The sequence below is a fragment of the Mustela erminea genome, chromosome 3 (assembly GCF_009829155.1).
Source record: "Mustela erminea isolate mMusErm1 chromosome 3, mMusErm1.Pri, whole genome shotgun sequence".
Taxonomy (NCBI): Eukaryota; Metazoa; Chordata; class Mammalia; order Carnivora; family Mustelidae; genus Mustela; species Mustela erminea.
In genome coordinates, this window is record NC_045616.1 from 95028302 (window position 1) to 95049373 (window position 21072).

Consider the following 21072-nt stretch of genomic DNA (forward strand, 5'->3'; position numbering starts at 1 on the left):
CAGGATGGAAAGAAAACATTTATTGAATCAAAATCAATAATTTCTTTTAATATCTACAAGCCAACACTGAATGAACACAATGTACAAAAAAAGTATGCTTATATTATAAAAATATGTCAATTTTATCTTCTGGGTGCTGAGCAGAAGTCATTTTAAAACAAAATCAAGGCAAACTTACTTGCTCTCTATAATGAAACTGCTATAATTTAATAACAAAAGTGAAAGCTAATATATACTCACAAAATATCTTTAAAGGCGATAATGCTGCATTGGAAATGCTGAACCCAGTCACCATAGTGAACATTTCTTATTGGCACCAACTTCTGCCTACATCATGGGAAAGCACCTCTTGTAACAAATGCAGATCACTGACAGAATCCATGGCATTGGTTAAACCTTCATTCAGTTTCCTGTGCACTGAATGTTAGCATGTATTTCAGCAAAGTACTAACAGTCAATCCTATTGCTTTAGATTCAATTTTAAAATGAGACACATGGCCCAAGATTTACAATCCCACTGATGATGTGGGGAACTTGCCACCCTTCACTATCTTCAAGCCTACCTAAAAAATCTGTGTTTAAGATTACTGTAAAAATTTTTTGTCATTTCTTCTTGAATTTATTGGCACCTTCCCTCAGCATATGGTCTTGCACACGGGGTGGCTACTGCAGGTCAGTTACACACTCAAGAGCATACACCTGGGGTCACCACGGGGATATGCTCCAGAACTCAGTGAAGTATTTGGTCCACACAGAAGATCTTGATTAGAAAACAGAGAAGTAAAACAAAAAAACAACAACAAACAAAACAACAACAACAACAAAAAGCGGGGGGGAGGGGGAATAAAACAAATCAGGAGTTCAAGACCTAGGAGCAGGGCTCCCTGTACTAGGAATCCTGGAGTTATAGGACATATATAAAAGTTCTACTAATTTTTAAAGTCAAAATAGACTAAAGAGCATCACTATGGACAAGGCCCAGAAAATCCAAGGTTTTCTAAGACCACGGACAAAGCACTATCCATGGCAGGACACAGACTCTGGCTGAGAAGAACGACATGGGTCCTCAGCAAATGCCAGAACGCAGTATACACACCGTAAATTAAACTGCAAATGGCCTTGTTTTATTAGTAAGCATAAATGTTTCCTTGACAGATTCTTTCTGGGACTGACACCTATGAAGCCTCCAACTGTTGAAATACAAGCACTGAGGAATCCAGCGCCTCACTGCACTGGTCAGTTCTATTCAGAAGCACCGCTTTCCTGGTTTGCCTTATATAAGCTATTTATCCAGTTACCTGGTTCATAAGAACCTGGGACTAAGATGCAAAGAAAATAATTACTTACCTAATTTCTTAGCTGTCTACATTTTCACCTAAGTCCCATTTGCTGCATAAAATATTAATCCTACTAAATGTAGTTAGTCAGGACTACACTGGACATAGGATTTAAACAACAAGAATACATACACCATACCCTCACAGAGAAGGGGAAGTACTTACAGAAATACCTGAAATACACATCATTTATGAAGAATAAAGATTCTGGAGCCTGAGCAATGGTTTCTCACCAATCTCCTAACAAATCACCATATAGATTTCTTCACTGGCAACAATTCGGCCAAGTCACTCTATTGCTCTGGGTTAACTTCCACTGCCCCAAAACAGGTTTGAATATGGAAAGGCCACTGACACTGCAGTTAGTAGTACCGGCCAGAAGTTAATAGTGGAAACACATAGATCATCATATTAAAATAAGTCAAAACAGAGTGAGTACACATGAGCCTGGATGAGGGCCTCACCACAGCACTCTGACACACAACCACACTCGTTCGCAAATCACAGGTCCTCACTCTCAGAATAAATACACCGAACATTTACAACTGAATGAACACCTTATGAATGCCAGGTTTTAATTATAGAGTAAGCTACAGGTTACCTTTGTGTGTGTGAAACTGATATGACTTGGTGCCACAGCTAACCTCTCTCTAACAGCAGCAGTTACCCTCAGCCCACAGCAGCAAAGAAACACTCATTTCTGGGCTCCCAGACAAAGCAACTTCATAAAGCATGCGGTATCTATTCTGCTCAAGTTTCAAATGAATAAAAATGATCATTGTGCTTATGGATGTCATACCTTCCAAAATATACAGAAACAGTGACTAACAATAGCAGGTCCTACCTTACCAACAAACTCATAAGGCAGAGGGCTGGAGATGGAAATAGAAACGTTTAAAATGGGGGGGGGGGGATGCAAAATAGTGCTAGCATTCACAAAAAAAGATCATGCTAAGATCAGATCCATAATTGATAAAAATGAAGCCACGATCCAAAGTCCGTGAGTCCAAAGGCATGCATGCCAGCCGAAGGAAATGCAAGGTTCATCTGACAACAGCTTCTTCAGAGCAGAACAAGAACGTCTCACTGGAGAAATCACAACAGGGTGAACAAGATGCCATCACACTTCTTTTTTGTATTTGAAAAGGAATCACAACAACAAATTAAAGAGGAGTGAAAAGAGAAAACACAAATTCACAATGACCTATAAAACCAAAAGAAAAATCCAAATTATTTTTACACTTTAATGTTTAATTTGTAAAGTTTATCATCAAAGATTTCTCAACCATGCAGTCTAAAACATCAAGGTACTTCACTACACAGGACATTCCCCAAAGTACCAATACTCAAAATAGTAATTTCATTCATGTTTAAAGGATACTATCTGTCAAAGGCTCCTCCCCACCTGGCTGTTGGGTCATGAGGGAAAGAACAAGTGAAAACTACTACTCAAAGTGCCTACAACCAGCCCGTGAAACCCTTAGCAGGGTGAAATATTTTGGCCTTTTCCAGCATATGACGCAGATACTCACAGGAGACAGGACTCGGGGCTATCCAGCCTTCGTATCCACAAGCTGCATCTGCACACTGGCAGACATCCCACCCCCGTAGCCCCCCTTCGACTGCATCTGGTTCTGAATGGAGCTAACCTAAAATAAGACAAAAACAGAACCAAATCAAGAACTAGGGACAATGCAACTGATCCTGGTCTCAACGTTTTAGCTAAGCAGTTTTGAGAAGGATCCTTTCTATAGAAAAAAATCTGTTTTTATAGACTTAAATTTCTGATTGCCCTTAGGGAAATAGTGAGGCTACTAAAAACACATTTCAGGCTTCAACTCCCTCTCCCCACTTAGCAGTGATAAAATAACTGTGTTGTGATTCACAATGTACTTGGTAACATTTCAAAAACAGAAGTATACAGAGCAACTCCAGTTCTTAATTTAGACACCTCGTTCACACAGGTGATCACCTCAATTACTGAGAATCGAATAAAAATAAATACAAAGGAAATTAGACCAAAGATAAATTTTCAAAGGTCCCATGTGGTAAAACTTACATAACCGATACAGCCTTAAAGAATCCAAATTTATTCATCTATAGTCATTGTAACCTGGGTTAAGTATCTCTAAAGATCTGTGAAATAGTTAACATGATAATTTCTCCTCCCCACCAAACTGATGGACTGTAGGATACTGAACTGCTGGGTTCTTCTTTTACTTGGTGGAAGCAAAGGCAAATGAACTTATTGGCAAGCTGAGAAGTGCCTTAGTGGACCAAAATTACTCCAATCTTAGTTCATACCAACTAGCAACAAATGGTAAGTACAGAAGAGAATCAGGCTAGATTACCAGAAAAAGGAGCAGTGAGAAGGTGCTGGAGCTACTGACTGAACAGTGCGGAGGCCGAGCAGGGGTGATCTGCTCGAAGGGTCCCTCACCTGTCCATGGTTCCCTTGGGGGACAGCAGAAGGGAACATCCATTAATTAATCTACTTATCAAATACTTACTGTGCACATGATAGAAAATATGCTGTGTGAGGTATTTTCAACGGCGATCCTGAGTCCGTATATTTAAGCAAAGGAAGTAAGATCTGCCTCCTTTCTGAGCAAGGCAGGTTTAAATTTACTCTAGTAGAAAAGCAAAATATAAAATGTATACCTTCTTTAGATCCAGAAGGGTTTCACTGAGAAAAATCTTGGGTGGAACATCTTACTCTAATTATGGCCTTATCTATATTCACATTACTCAAATGACCACTTCAGTTAGAAGTATTAAAAAAAAAAAAACAAAAAAACAAAAAAACCCCTGAAATCTATAGGCCTATTTATTTTCAGTAACCTTGCTCAGTCTGAGAAGGCTACCAGCATAAGCTATCTGTTCGAAGTCATTTCCTGTTCCTTTCAGGTAACCAATTTTGTGGCATGAACATGTTTCTATACAGGTACCAAAAATTCCCCCACCTAACATGTTACCTTTTCTAGGCATTTCTGGGCTATTTATAAAAAGTAACATTTTTGTGTTTTTCCATAGTGCATTCATAATGTCATGCTGCTTCTAGGCAAGAAAAAAACTGGTTTTTCTCCAAAAGTCAGTTGTTCAATTTCAAACAATACAATTTGGATTTTCTAATGGATTATTTTTGACTGTGTATATATTGTATTTTAACACAATAACACTCTCTTATTAAAGGAGTCATGGGATCTATTTCTAGTATGAAAGGTAATCTTGGGAAGAAGAGTGTGTTTAGAGGAAAAGAGACACTCCCCCAAGTCATCTGCCCCTTCAGGAATCCAGTGCCAGGGCTTTCCATTTGCACCGAGCCAAGTACCTCATCCATGCTGCCCAGTTCTTAGTTTGCCTTAAGTTAGTCTATCCTATTTCTGCAGATAAACCACATTTATGGTTTTGTCTCACTCTGTGCAATACTATTATTGCACAGAAGAAAAGACTTCTCTCACCAAATCAGGCTCATATCAGTGACATCTCTCCACTGATGTCACCTGCAGGAACTCGGGGATTCCATAACATTGACCCTAACACACCCGCTCAAGCAGTAGCCTGGAACCGCGTGTGTGCATCATCACACAGACAGAAAACCTCTTGGAGACACAGTGGGTTCTAACAAGCTCAGACACACTTCATTAAAACATCTAGTCCATAAGCAGAGCAGGCTGCCTGGACTCCGCAGGTGGACTAACAGCAGAGGGCTGTCTGGAACCAGCGCTCAGCCGAAGCCGAAGACCCGGATGCCCTACAGGAAGGAGACTGTCCTTAAGCTCTAGCTACGCTGCTGGCAACGAGGGTCCCCCACATCCATGACAGGCTTCTAGTGCAGACAAAACGTCAAAGAGGAATTTTTAAAGAAATCCTGAAATGTGTATAAACAGTATTTAAAAAGTTAAATACCATGAACTAAAAATATCATTCTGGAGTTTTTTAAAAACGTGAAATGGGGAAGAACATTTGTTAAAAAAATAAAATTCATGTATAATAAATTTGAAGCCATTCGCTCGACTTGTATGGGTAATAATAACCCTATTAACAAAAGCTATAGGTTCTCATTTCATCTTTGCATTTCATGCTGATACAGGAAACAAAGCTACTGAATTGTATTGTGACAGTAACCTGACACCTCTTACATTTCCACAAAAGCAGCTGAACAAAACAAAGTACTTTTCCTACAGATTTAAAACAAACAAGATGTTTCCTTTCAGGAAGCTACACGTTATCCCTTTGCTCACCTAGTAACTGATGTGACAAACTTGTTTGCTGTATCCAGGATATAAGATCTACCTGTTTTAAAAGTCTCTGAGCTTTTATTAAGTCTTTTGTTAATTCTGTCCAGTAAATAAGTATACAATGGATAATTCTATATTTATACAAGCCTTAATGACTTTCTGGTTCTAAACACTTTAGAGGTCATTTAGACATATCAGTTTACTTTACAACTGCGGGTAAGAGGCTCTCGATACTTTGTAGCTTATTACTTTAAGACAAAAAGAAGGACACCCTGACTTGGCAGCGCTTCTCTTACAGAGCACTGTTTTGTTGGCTGAACATTAAGGAGTACACATGTTCAAGTGAGTAAATCTAAAGTATGTCTTGAAATTCACTGAAATCTCTATAAAAGATAGCAAATATATACAAGTATTTACATTAATTATGAATAAATCACAAACATTCTAATATCAAGAAAAGGCTAGTCTTTTATAAGATAAATGAAATAAGTATGTTTGCAAAAGGCAACTTAATTGAAGAGAGAAGAAATTAAATATTACTAAAAGGAGGACATTCACATTTCTTTGCAAGGAGTCAGGAGAGCCAAAGGCTATAACTATCATTGTAAACTCAACTCCTTTTAAGTATTTTTTCAGGAGAAAGATAGAAATAAAGGCCTAGGTTAGCAAGTTAGAGGAGAGATTAATTTTCCACTGCTTATTTTCTTCTTTGCTCATATTACGTATTTATATTCAATATCTACAAATTCAGTGAGTGCTGTATAATCTTAAGGAATGTATGTAGCTGTCATACAGGTGACCTAAGTCTGTGCCCCAACACCCATCTGCATCTTCCACCAATACACTTACTGAATTCATTCCACTGAATAGGTCTCCCGATCCTACATGAGCCGTGTGCACAAAATTTGTTGGCTCTCCAATCATACTTCGGTCAATCCGCCGGCGCCTTTTCTAAAATACAGGAAAGAATGTGTTGAGAAATGTTTTTATTAGCAACATGCTTATTCTGTTGGATTTATTTACTGCGGATGAATGATTTTAATGTCCACAGTACAATTTCCCCAGGACATCAGGATCCCAACATCTTGGGACTATCAGGATTACCTCAAGAGATATATGCGCACGCACACACACAAAATGACTGGTAAAGCAAAACAACAGGTTATCATTTAGAACTTAAAATACATTATTTTGCCTAGCTTTGGCCACTGACTTATTTGTATAATAACTATTTGGGTTTTATTGTTTCAAAAGAGGTAACTATAAAATTATCACCAGTGACCCTTATGCTTAGCAAAGAATACAGTGTGATTTGAATAGAACATTGATTTTAACATCACTTTCTAGCTTTCATTAATAAACTGACATTATTTTGATTATTTTTACTTAGATTATACCCCCACAACCATTCCACACTGGAATGAATCAGCTGCTTTGTTTGGAGGAGATGAACAGTCTGTTCACTCTCCTCTGGTCTGAGATGGCTGGGAATGAAACCCTATCCAAACTCAGTCTACTAGGCTGGGGCTTAATGACCCCTCCTAATTTCTGCCAACCACCTCTTACAGGGTACAGAATGCTGCTGTCACAGTAACTTCTGCTACTATCTGTAATCCTTGCCCCACCAATATGCCCATTCTCATTACAGGAAGTTCCTTATCCTACTGTTTCACTGATCATGAGATCTTTCCAGAGACAAAGGTTATCTTAAATCTGTCCCATGTTTTCCATGACCCCTTAGATACTGTGATCTGAGAGGGGACTGCACAGATGGCTCAGTGTCCCAACACCAATGCTGCTACTTCCCTTTGAACAATATACTCCAGAAATTACACTGAGTCTACCTCAACTGAAATGCTGGTAAATCCTAAACACTTACCAAGACAGACCCAAGTAACACCACCTCAGGATTAAAATACAATCTTCTACAAAGCTACAAAAATGGGGAGCTCATATATTAATTTCAGAAGCCAACATACATTGTTTGGCCACCTTCTAGCTTTACAGATGCCATTTAGAATCCCTTAAGAAGCCCAAGTTTTTCCTCAGAAATACTTACGTTCGTGGAGAGAGTGGGCTCTCTCCAAGTTCGCTAGTTTCTCCATCCGGTGCTTCCCATGGCAGGTGGTGTCCCTGTCTATCTGAACACAGGCATTCCTACATATTGGAAAAGTTTTTTTCTATTATGTTTTTATAACATTCCTTGTGTTCATTTGTGCAATTTGTTTCACTCTTAGGTGAACAGTAGATTATGTGTGAGAATGTGTGTGTGTGTGTGTTTGTATCATCTTCCAATTTTCTGTTATTTTTATCTAATGTTTTTATTTCTCTTTATAGTTTTGCTGTACTGAAAACTAACTTTAGTTGATCTTCTTCAGAAATCTACCAATTTTTCTTACAGACCACGACGTAAAGAGGCCATTCCATGTGTTGTAGCTGCAACTGCACTGCGGTCCTTGCAGCATGAAAGCCACTACACACAGTGCACAAACAAAGCAAGGATAGCTCCGTTTTAGTGAACATTCACTCACTCATGGGAACGAGGAGCAGATCCCAGCTCTAGAAAAAAAATTTTTTTAAGCAGGAGCTACATCAGACTATTTTGCAATTACAGTTATTTTTTCAGAAGCTCTGCTATGAAATTACATCACTGCAGTACTTTTTCATCTGAGAATTTGTATTACGGGTTTCCATTTTCCCTCTCAAAATGCTTGACTGTATAAATTATAGTCTGTAACAGTAGGAGCAAAATATTCTCATTCATTTACTTCAAGCCCCCTTTTCAAGGGTTGATAAATTCAGTCTTTTGAGGCCCTCCTCCCTCGGATTCTAGAAAAATTTCAGGTTAAGAAGGTGTCAGAAAACCAAGAGAGGATCCAGAACTTTTGTCTATGTTCTCCAATTGTTCTATTTGTCAGCACAAGGCATGGATTTCTTGCTATCTCTGTCTTACTGCTACTTCAGGTGCCCTAAATGTATCTCAGACTCCATGCCCCTCAGCACAGACCTGACACCCACAGCATCCTTTGTCTAGGAACACCCATACCAGCAGTGTGCTGGTTCCCCCGGACTCTCAGTTTATCTGTTTCTACCCAGTCCATTCAGTGTACTTCCCCTTCACACTATTCTAAGATAACACAGCATAAATGAGCTGTAAGAAGCAAAGCTACCTTCTCTTTTCTAGGAGTAAGGTAAGGAAAGAAGATGCTAATAGCTTTGTGCCTATTTTCTTCTTGGCTATACTGTTACCATCCACTGAATCTGCTTTGTTAGAAAGTTGTATATCCAGGCACATAAATGTATCTTCACCATCAAAAATATAAGAATTGTCTCAATTCCTGGGCCAGACAAATTGTTGGGGTTTCTTGCCCAGTAAGGCCCTTGACTGACAGAAGGACTTCTAGCTTCTTGGCACTCTCCACACAGGAGGAAAGGGTGGATGGCTCCAGTTGAAGAAAAAGGACAGCAGTCAAGTTCCAGGGGCTAATGGCATCTATGGGCCTGCAGACTTTTCCTCCTAAGGCCTTGTGCAACTCACTCACAGGTCAGACAGCTCCACATAGCTCAGCCGGAGGGCCTTCTCATGCAGGTTAAGGGATGGGAACATTTCAGAGAGTAAGATCTACTTTAAGGACACTGGGAGTCTTGACCATCCCTTGACCTATGAACACAGAGGAGAAACTTCTCAGGTTCTAACTTCATAATTTCCTCTGGAATGGTGTGTTCAGGGCTTAGCAAAAGGCTACGCTTAGCTCACATCTCCACACTAAATGATTTATTCTAACAACTGAACTACTGAAGGAAGATGGTGGGAGAGAAATCATCACCAGGCACTTAGGCCACCACCCAACTCCCCAGAAATGTCTCCTCAAAGTAATGAATGGATCAGGTGGTTAATCAAAATCAAAGACTATAACAAACATTCTGAATACTAAGGAAGGACGTTCAACAGAGACTACTCTCATACTAAAAATGAAAGGACAGGTAATTAATTTATAAATCTGAAAACAGTGAATACATTTTAACTTCAACTTCACTGAGTTAAGAGGTTTTCCCCTTTGATTTTGGAAGGTTTCTTTGTGCTATTAATCTGACATCAATTTAAAGTACAGAGGTTAAAGGTTTCTTCCCTAATGATATGACAGGTTTTGTTGTTGTTTTTAAGATTTATTGGGGGGGGGGCAGTGAGAGAAAATGAACAGGGGAGGGGCAGAGGGAGAGGGAAAAGCAGAAGTCAGATGCTTAACAGACTGAGCCACCCACATGCTCCAGGACAAGTTGGTTTTTAAAGTCCAGTCTACAATATGCAGCTGGCAGGAAGGCTGGAGGAGCCAAAGAAGTCATTACAGTAATGTTGGTGGAAAGAGATTATTTGGATTCAATTACAGCAGCTGAGGTGGAAAGAACTAGGTAGATTTAAGAGGCACTCAGTGGGTAAAATCAATAGCATTTGGTTGTTGACTGGATTTGAGAAGTAAGGAGCAGCGTAAGTTAAGAAAGATGCACAGATTTCCCATCTGAGAAGAATGTACACAATTCACAGGGGCAGGTAACACTGGAGGAGGGCCAGGCTTTAGGAAGATGATGAAAGTGCTTAAGACGCACGGACTTTGAGTTATGTCTGAGACATCCAAGTAAAGTTATCAAGAGGGCAAGCTGGATACATGGATATAGGATTCTGACAAAAGAAATCAAGTCTCACCAGCACAATAAAGAAGGAAAGTGCACCCCACCATCAAGTGGAGAAAAATTAGCCATCAAAGGAGGCTTTAAAAAAAAAAAAAAGCCTGAAAGGGAGGAGGAAAATCTGGTGTGTGTTCTCTTCAAGGTGTCATGGAGGGTTCAGGCAAACACAACTAAAAGCAGGTGAGAGGTCAGATAAAGACTGAAAAGAATGCCTATGGAGGGGTAAGAGTGAAGGACTTCTGAAGAGCCGTACGAGTGTGCAAGAGGCAGGAAATGGAACATCGAACACAACTGGACACAGTCTGGCCATCTATCTGGATAAGGACAAGAAAGAATGGGCTGAGCTGAAAAGAGGACTTAATCTTTCCCTTTAAGATGAGAAAGACTTGGGGCGCCTGGGTGGCTCAGTGGGTTAAAGCCGCTGCCTTCGGCTCAGGTCATGATCCCAGGGTCCTGGGATCGAGTCCCGCAACGGGCTCTCTGCTCAGCAGGGAGCCTGCTTCCTTCTCTCTCTCTGCCTGCCTCTCTGCCTGCTTGTGATTTCTCTCTCTGTCAAATAAATAAATAAAATCTTTAAAAAAAAGATGAGAAAGACTTGATCTGAAGGTTAATTTCTGGTAATATTCAGTGAAAGAGTCTGAAAGTAAAATGACCATCAACATGGTAAATTCCAGGGAGGGTACAAAGGACAGATCTAGACACAGGTTAAGATGTTCTTTGGGTTTGTATTGTTTATTAACCTAGATGCTAAGTATAATTACATATTTCAAAATACAAAAATGTACTATTTTTCAGTCACTACGGACACTTAAATAATAGGACACTTCTGTGGTATGTTGTATTAAGAATACAAGACAGAGAAGATTTAAATCATGGGCAAACAAGGGGAATTCCAGAGTTGGGCCTCTGCAAAGAAAAACAGGAAATGGTGCACTCACTCTGATGCGTATTAACTGTTGTCAGTAGCAGAGTCATCGTTTTTCCTGGAAACACTCTGCTCTTTATAAGGTACTCTATTAAGACCGTCAACCTTCTGAATAATTCTTGCCATCCTTGAAATACTATTATTCTACATAAGATCAAGGATTTTAGTTGGGGTAGGGATAAGATTAGGGAAAATGTCTCTTCATATTTACTCAATGTCAATGATCCCTCAGTAAAGTGGTTTAATCTTACAGATACATCATGAAAATTTCTTTTAAGCTATCATTTTTAAGTAATCTTTATACCCAACATGGGGCTCGAACTCATGACCCAGAAAGCAAGAGTCGCATGCTCTACCAACAGAGCCTGCCAGGTGCCCCATACTGAAGTATTTTGGGATGAAATGTGATGTCCAGAATTTGCTTAACATTCTCCAACTAGGGGAAGGATTTGACAGTATAAAAGGATGCCCTCTGCTGACAACTCTGAAGCTGTGTCTACGTACATGGGGGGGGGGGGTGTCTCTTCCCTCTATTTCTGTGTATATTTGGTAATTTTCTAACAAGTTTTTCAAAATAAGTTTTTTAAGAAGATGTGAGTTCTCTCCTACTTACACCTTTACACAAAAACCTAGCAAGTACTGCTTAAAAGTAAAAACTGTGTAATATGAGAATGAATCATCAACACTTCATCTTTTCTGATTTCCACCAGAACTGAGTTTTGTCCTCATTCTTTCTGACACAATTCTAACATCATTCCCTACTTCCTGTCTTCCTCCCAAAAGTATTAGAAGATCTATTTTAAGTTTTTGAAAACTACACTGCAGAGCTACCATATAGTATTTGGCTAACAGCTACAGTATCAATTTAGTTTGTGCCATTCATTTGCATCACTCATGCACTCCCATCGCATGTTTTTTCTCTGAAAAAAAATTACAACTGAAAAAAACAGCTTAAGCAGTAAGGCCCAGTGGCAAGGTGTTTGGTGTACTCAGAGCTTCCACAAGGTTTCTCTGCAGTGTTCTCAGCTCTGCCCTCCTGTCAGTTTCAGCCTCAGGCTAGTAGCCAACAGAGTTGCAGCAATCTAAGGCCTTCCATCTGTGTTTACAGACATAGAGAAAAATAGTGCTTTATAAAAAACAAGGCAAATTTCCCCCGAGGTCTCCACAAAACTTCCCCTGGCATCTGAGTTCTAAGCCCTGTCTTGAAACAACCCCTCTCATCCAGAGAATGTCTTCCCTGAGCCAAACTCTTGAACTCAACCAATCACTGCTGAAGGACAGCATTCTCTGAGGAGCAGCACACGTCACGTGTCCCCAAGAGAAAGGGGTCAGCAGCTTCAACTATGGCTCCTGTATCACAGAGGAGGGGGAGAACTGATGCTGGGCTTGTAAGGATACTATATCCATCTAGGCATCTAGTATGAAACCTGAAAATTACTAGTCAAATATTTATTTCAAAAAACAGGGGCGCCTGGGTGGCTCAGTGGGTTAAGACTCTGCCTTCGGCTCAGGTCATGACCCCAGGGTCCTGGGATCGCGCCCCGCATCAGGCTCTCTGCTTAGGAGGGAGCCTGCTTCCTCCTCTCTCTCTGTGATCTTTGTCAAATAAATAAATTTTAAAAATCTTAAAAACACACATACACACACACACACAAAATGGAAAGGGCACCTGAGTGGCTCAGTCTATTAAACGTCAGACTCTTGATTTCAGCTTCAGTCATGAGACCGAGCCCCACGGCAGGCTCGGCGAGCTCAGGGGGGCATGTGCTTGAGATTCTTTCCTTCTGTCCTTCCCCACGTGCACACATGCATACACTCTCTAAACTAAATAAATCCTAAAAAAAACAAAAAACAAAACAAGAAAACACCCTGGAACATACCATTTGGAGAAAGAATTACTCCGAAATTCTCCTTCCAATAGATCCCTCTTCTTGGGTTTCTCACTTCTTTCTCCTCCTATTTCCATTTCTGTGCTACTGTTTATTTTGTGTAAACCAACATTCCTCTTCCCTCCTGCACATCTTATTAAGGCTAAACTGATGACTATTGGCCTCTTTTCTACTTTTCTGGGCTTGAGACTATACATTCAACTGCTTACTGACAAATCCAGAGGACATGCACGCTTCCTGAGTCCAACACTGAATACATAACCTTCGTGAAGCCCACGCCCCTCTCCAGTCCCTGTTTGGTAAACAACATTTCTGCCAGTATTTCCAGTCAGGTTGGAGGGCTATCCCTCACTCACTGCGTCTTCTCTCTCACACATGGTCACATCCAATTAGCAAAACATCCTGTGGAGTCAGCCCACTTCCTCTCTCGGTCCCCACATTAGTGTCACAGCCTTATTTCAGGCCCCTGAGCCTCTCCCCTGCCTCCCTACAGGAGCCCCTCACTAACTTGCTTCCAACCTCCTTTCCCCTCCCAAAATGCTTCACCTAAATCTAGACATACCATTCTCAACTACAAAACCGATCATGTTACTCATCCATTTCAAATCACTCAATGGCTTCCCAAAACTTCCAGGATAAATTCAAAACCCCAGAGCCTATGGGAATCCTGTCTTTCTTGCCAACTTCATCTTTAACTACATTCCTTCAAGCATTCTAAGCTTTCATCTGCTATTTCAGGTTTCCTACATACACTGTGCCCTTCCAGTACTCCTCCTGGAAGAATCTTTCCGACTGCCTTTAATTTCACTAACCCAGTCCTGCCTCCCTTACACCCTTGAGTCTGGGGTTATGGCCCCTCAGTATTCCGGGACCACATGTTTACCTACCAAAGTAAATTGGCATCTCACACTCAATTTAAACTGTCCCCTGGATGGGAGATGTGTTCCTATATAGGTTGCCACATAAAATGTGAATCCACGAGGTCCAGTACATAGTGTACAGCAATTCATCAAAAGAACTTTTTATGAATGAATAAATTTATGAAGTAATAGTAATAACAGTGTGGAGCCCAACACAGGGCTTGAACTCATGACCCTGAGATCAAGACTGGAGTTGATATAAAGAGTTGGACACTCATCTGACTGAGCCACCCACATGCCTCAACAATTCATGTTTTTAAGTCATAATTTTTCGAATGCATTTCTGCAGTAATATAAACACTCCCCCCAAAAATAAAATAAATTCACTAACTCCCCCAGATTTCTTGAATATTAACTAAATAGAGCTTCTAGAAAAACAGTGATTACTTTATCACTTAAGTGATCACTTAAAAGTTCAAACTTCCTCTAGGACTTCTGTCTGGGCAATTTAGTGCACAAACACATGCCACTGAGGAGCAATTCAGGGCCAGGGTCCACAGGGTAACAGGAGGCTTTAGGTAAGAGCACAGGAAGGTACTTCTAGAAATGGACACAGTGAATAGAAAATGAATATGCCAGGGTGCCTGGTGGGCTCAAAGAGCATGTGACTTGATCTCGGGGTCTTGAGTTTTAAGCCACATGTTCAGTGTCAAGATCACACAAAAAAAATAAACTTACAAGAAAAATTAATGTGCCTGCCATTTGGGGCAGTGAAAAAAGCTGGTACCTTTAGGCTTTAAGACAGGAATCACACCAGGGCAGCCTAAGTAAATGAACAACTGAAAAAGAAAGATATGCTACTGACTTAACTTGGTGACCTAGACAAAGTATATCCCAGCCTATGTATCTTATCAAATATACCCATGATCCCCAGCAAATATCCACGAGCCCCACACAGTATATTCAATTTGAGGGAAACACAATGATACTCAACTTATGTATGATACTGTGTGAACTAGTAAAGCAAGATAATTCAAAATTTCAATATCATGAAAGAACTTCAGCTACCAACACTGGGACTCCAATGAGTACTTTTTAATTGATTAAGTTTTTCTTTCCAGTTTATCTCTTAACTCAAGCAAAAGACCCTGCAGAATGGAAACTACTCCCTTAAGCAGTAAGGACTGCCCTGAACAGGTAAGACCCTCCTAACAGACTATAAGACAATGGTCAACTTGACCTTCACTGCCCACCCGGTGCATGAACTCAACCACCTCTGTCTCACATTTTCCTTACGTAAACCTGGAGACATTTTCGGGACTCTGGACAGTCTTTGAGATATTAGTCCACTGTCTTCCCAGTGCTGGGACTCATTGAAATAAATTCCTTTTTACCACCACTCTTCTAGTGGTCTGTGGATTTTGCAGACCTGGTCTGCTTGGTACTGCTAGAGCTAGGTGCTCCAGCAGCCCTCCACTCCAGCTACAATGACAGCACCCACTCTTTTTAACGGCACATGTCTGCAGAGCGGTGCTTTCTAGAGTGCTGTGATAAGAACCCAAGTACTGTACAAAAGATAACATGGAACTAGAAGAGAGGGTAGTGGTCTTCATTCTGATTCCATGGTTTGAGGAGTTATGTAATACCTAACATCCACATCCTGTAAGCCACCCTGATTGTATCAGAAGGAAAAAAAGAAATTCATTTTTCTTTTGTTGTATTTTTAAAGTCGACCAAAATGTTAGGACATAGTGTTTATTACGTTGTCTGCACAAAACTAGTTACCAAATCTGTAAAGAATTTCTCTTGGCCTAGAGGTGCCATGAAAAACGTTACTCAAGTGTTAAGGGCACCAAAAACAAACTCTGAGAGCCTCTGAAGGAGGTTTTATTTTTTTGAAATATTGACAGTATGACTAGGCAACAGGCATTTCTAAAGCAAATAGTTACTTTTTTCTATGAGACTACTGACAGTGATTCCCTGGATACATGAGGTGACTTTGAGAGGCCTCCAACTGTCCAACCAGTTCATACAACGGAAAAAAACTGAATAACAAAAGCTATAAAAATGGATTTAACATTCTTTGTAGAAAAGGAAAAGTCGGTCTTCACTCACACAAAAAACAGAAACGACTTTTACAGTAGTAATGTACCAACGCTCTCACCCCAAACCTACTCCACTTAGCAACTGGCTATCATTCCTTAAGACCCAGCTCAAACTCAGTCTCATAAGTTGTGGTCATTGATTAATCCATGATCTGAGCATTCAGAGAACAAGGCTCATATTTCTATGACAGCACTTAAAACACCAAAATAGTTTACTTGTAGTTTGATTTTCCTACCATAGTACACATTCTTCTAGGACCATAACATGCCTGACAAAAAATAGAAAATAAATGGCTGCTGTATGATAAACGGCTTATAAAGAAACAATTTCAGCTCAGTTTTCTAAAACCTACTAGTCTTATCCAGTATCCAGACCAAATGTTTTTCAAGCACCTACTTTATATGGAACACGTTTAAAGGGGGAGACGGGTAATGCAAATTCTAGTGGAGTTTAATTTCTGCGCAAAAAATCGCTCATCTGATGGCTTTTTTCCCCCTCTGCCTCACAGTAATGCTGTATTTAGAGCTCAACTGGCATCACTATTTTGGTTTTAGATTGGGTAGAACCTCAATAGCAGTTGTTCTCAAACTTTGTGCACATCAGAATTCTTGGAGAGTTTGTTAAAATGCAGGCTGGAGAGCTCACTTGCAGAATTTTAAATCCAGCAGTGTTGGGGAAAGGCCAGGAATCTGCTTGTCTAACAATAGTCCAAGTGATGCTGATGGCTCCATGGTTTAGAAACAGTGGCTTTAAAGACTTACAGCTGCATATTTTAAAATGAATAATGGCTAATACTTAAGAGCCATACCACATGTCACGCCTATTTCTAAGCACTTTAAACACAAGAACTCAATTGCTAATACCTTGAATAGCAGAATGTGACATTTTAATATTGCCTTCAAATCTCAGGGCCTCTGGCCAACTCTCACTTAGTGTACCTTGACCTTTGCTCAAGTCTATGAATTATACTCTCACTTGTTCACCTGTTATACTCCCTGAATAAAATATTACAATCTTTGTTTTTTTAATTACTTAGAAAGCCATTAGGTTGAATGGTTTTTCTCATTAAAAATAAACAACTTGGGGTGCCTGGGTGGCTCAGTGGGTTAAGCCTCTGCCTTTGGCTCAGGTCATGGTTTCAGAGTCCCGGAATTGAGCCCCACATTGGGCACTCTGCTCAGCAGGGAGCCTGCTTCTCCCCCTCTGTCTCTGCCTGCCTCTCTGTCAAATAAACAAACAAAATCTTTAAAAATAAATAAATAAATAAAAATCACCTGAAACCATAAAACTCCTAGAGAAAAACATAGGGGATAAACTCTTGGAAACTGTGGTCTTAGCAGTAATTTTTTGCATTTGACACCAAAAGGAAAAACAATAAAAAATAAGTGGGACTGCATGAAACCAAAAAGCCTTTGCCCAGCAAAGGAAACTGTCAACAAATTAAATGGCAACCTACAGAATGAAACAAATTATTTGCAAATTATATATGAGGGGCTAATAACAAAATACATAAAGAACTCATACAACAGCCAAAAAACAAACAACCTGGCTAAAAATTGTGTGGAGAATCTCAACAGATACTTCTCTAAACAAAACATACAGATGACCAACAGGTAAATGGGAAGGTACTCAACATTAGGAATTATCAGGGAAATGCAATTCAAACCACAGTAAGGTATTACCTCATGCCTGTTAGAATGTCTACCATCAAAAAGATAAGAAATAGGGTTCCTGGGTAGCTCAGTGGGTTAAAGCCTTTGCCTTCGGCTCCAGTCATGATCTCAGGGTCCTGGGATCGAGCCCCACATCAAGCCCCGCATCAGGCTCTCTGCTCAGCAGGGAGCCTGCTTTCTCCTCTCTCTCTGCCTGCCTCTCTGCCTGTGATCTCTGTCAAATAAATAAATAAAATCTTAAAAAAAAAAAAAAAGACAAGAAATAGCACATGTTTGCAGGAATGGAAATAAAAGGAAACCCTAGCACACTGCTGGTGAGAATGTTAACTAGGGTTAGCTCCTATAGAAAACAGTTCAGAGGTTCCTAAAAAATTAAAACTACCATATGATCCCCCAATTCTACTACTGGGTATATATTTGTTGGAAACAATATGACTAGCTCCAAAAGATATGTGCTTTCATGTTCACTGCAATATATTTATAATAGCCAAAAGGCATGGAAACAACCTAAGCATCCACTGATGATGGAGGGACAGAACACAAAGATGTATTATGCATACACATGATTACTCTGCCATTAAAAAGGAAGGAAATCCTACCATTCACAACAACATAGGTGAACCTGGAAGGAAGGCATGCTAAATGAAGTTAGAGAAAAACAATTACCTTATGATCTCACTTATATAAGCAATTTTTAAAAAAAAAAAAAAAAAAAAAAACACCAAACTTACAGAACCAGAGAACATACCAGTTTTTCAGAGGCAGTCAGGTTAGGGGGGGTAGGGGAAATGGGTAAAAGTGGTCAAAAGATACAAACTGCCAGTTACAAGATATTAAGTTCTGGAGATGTACTACAGAGCAGCATGGTGGATGACCCAGTGTACAGCACAGTTAATGATCCTGTATTGTGTATTTGATTGTTGCTGAAACAGTAGATGTTAAAAATTCTCATCTCAGGAAACAAACATCTGTAGCTAATATGAGGTGATGGCTATTAGCTGGACTTACCATGGTAATCACTTTGCAATACAGCAGACCCTTGATTAACAGGAGGTTTGAACTGTGCAGGTCCACTTATATGTGGAGATTGTCCGATACATATAGTATGGTACTATCAATGTATTTTCTCTTCCTAAAGATCTTCTTAATAATATTTTCTTTTTTCCTTATTATAAAGGTACAATATATAATAGAGATAACATACAAAGTATATGTTAATTATTTATGTTATCAGTAAGGCTTCTGATCAACAGTAGACCATTAGCAGTTAAGTCTTAAAGGAGTCAAAAGTCATACATGGATTTTCGATTATGTGGGGGATCTGTCTCTACCTCTGCACTGTTAGAGGGTCAACTGCATATATGTACATCAAATCCTTTACACTGTATACCTTAAACAAATATAATGTTATATATCAGTTACATCTCAAAATTGTAGGGGAAGAGAAGAGCCTATCCCTATCTCACAGAGGGAAATAGCTCCATTGTTTTCTCCTACGAATTACCCCTAACCATTTTAATTCCCTACCTGTGGATCCTAACCAAGTTTTCTACAACACACTTCCAGCATGAGTCATGGTTTTATTTGAATAATGATTTGATAAATCATAAGCATACCAGGATGATTATACAGAGGTCATAAAAACCTATTTACAGGTATCGCTGATGATTTGACCTACCCAATCTACTATCTCCCATCTGTGTCCATGAGCCCTTTCACTGATGAGTCAAACGAACTTTGAAGATAGTATGTAAATATAGTATGTTATACTCTATTTTTTTTCCTTTTTTTTTTTAAAAAGATTTTATTTATTTATTCATGAAAGACAGAGAGAGGGGGGGGCAGAGGGAGAAGCAGGCTCCCCAATAAGCAGGGAGCCCGATGCAGGACGCAATCCCAGGACCCCAAGATTATGACCTGAGCTGAAGACAGAGGCTTAACCATCTGAGCCACCCAGGTGCCTATACTCTATTAATAGTAAGGAAAACAAAACAGAGCAAGAAAAGTTTTTCCACTAATCAGACATAAAAAAGCAACTCTGGAAAAATAAGCACTGTTATTGTCACTTAAAATATACAAAAATATATGATTCCTCACAAGATTTTATTACCCATTAATCCATCAACATGTATCTAATGAGTTTCAATACACTGCTCAAAATGACACAACACTTAGAAATTTAACGGAAAGGGGGTGAAAAACATATGAATAAACTGTGTAAGATAACATTGGAGGCCTCTATCTTTTATTATCTTTCATACCAAAATTTATTAAATATGGCACAAAAGTCAAAAGAGCTTACCAGACCTTAGCTTTGCTAAAACCACCAAAGTTATAGAACTAGCATTAGATCTTTAGTCTTGTTTTACTTCTTCACTTCAGTTATTCTGTCAATGTAAAATAGTCTCCAAGTTTATTTCAGTATTTGGTAAACAGATACAAGTTTCTTTTTTTTTTTTTTTTTTTATTATTTATTTGACAGAGAGAAATCACAAGTAGATGGAGAGGCAGGCAGAGAGAGAGAGAGAGGGAAGCAGGCTTCCTGCTGAGCAGAGAGCCCGATGCGGGACTCGATCCCAGGACCCTGGGATCATGACCTGAGCTGAAGGCAGCGGCTTAACCCACTGAGCCACCCAGGCGCCCCAGATACAAGTTTCTGACTGTAAAGCTACAATTTACCAAAAGATAAAGAGTTGTGTTTACAATTTCATACCCTTAGCTCCTACTCTACTGATTTGGGTAACTTCTTTTTTTCATATAGTAGCTTAGGGTATTCCAGACTTACAATAATAATTTTTTTATTGTTCTTAAATGATTTAAGGCAATTTTTAACATGTTTACCAGAAATAATAATAGATATCCAAAGTGACCAAGTGAGATTTATTCTTGTGCATAAATAAATACAAATCTTTATAGTGGACACATGCCATTTCTTTCTGCATATTTTTTGTTCTGGAAACACCAGTCTCCTTCCTTTCCTTTCAGGAAGTCATCTCTTCCCAAACCCAACCATACATTTTGATAGGTTGCCAATGACAATAGTCCACAACCCTGATTCCAAGGGTGTGCATACGACACAAATTGTGCCAGAATCCTTCACTGGGAAGGACTAATGCAGGCAAAAGCCCTTTGCTCCTAATGGTTGTTAAACTGAGGTGATGAACCTGAACCTGAGGGCAACCATGTTTCCTATGAAGAAAAACACCCACCTCCAGTCAGAAAGTAAGAAGCCAATGTGCTAAGAATCAAGAAAGCGACAGAGGTGGGTCAGAACAGTGCCCCAGGCCCAAGATACAGAAGTTTAAGAAGCCAGATCCAGTTTTCCCATGACTAGTAATATAGCTGATAGAACAAC

At 39.6% G+C, this 21072-nt stretch overlaps 1 protein-coding gene across 7 annotated transcripts in view; it reads right to left on the bottom strand.

Annotated features, from left to right (window-relative positions):
- CDC42SE2 (CDC42 small effector 2) overlaps window positions 1-21072 on the bottom strand; it is a 116131-nt gene continuing 95059 nt past the window's right edge. For 4 of the 7 annotated variants that reach the window (XM_032336822.1, XM_032336818.1, XM_032336817.1 and 1 more), the window contains 3 exons: window positions 6428-6529; window positions 2870-2986; window positions 1-2541 (listed from right to left, as the gene is read on the bottom strand). In XM_032336822.1, the coding sequence (XP_032192713.1) occupies window positions 2888-2986; window positions 6428-6529 (201 nt within the window). In that variant the 3' untranslated portion in view covers window positions 1-2541; window positions 2870-2887. Of the gene's footprint in view, window positions 2542-2869; window positions 2987-6422; window positions 6530-7637; window positions 7736-13069; window positions 14166-21072 lie in introns of those variants that run through there. The other 3 variants (XM_032336821.1, XM_032336820.1, XM_032336816.1) reach the window with 3 other exon arrangements.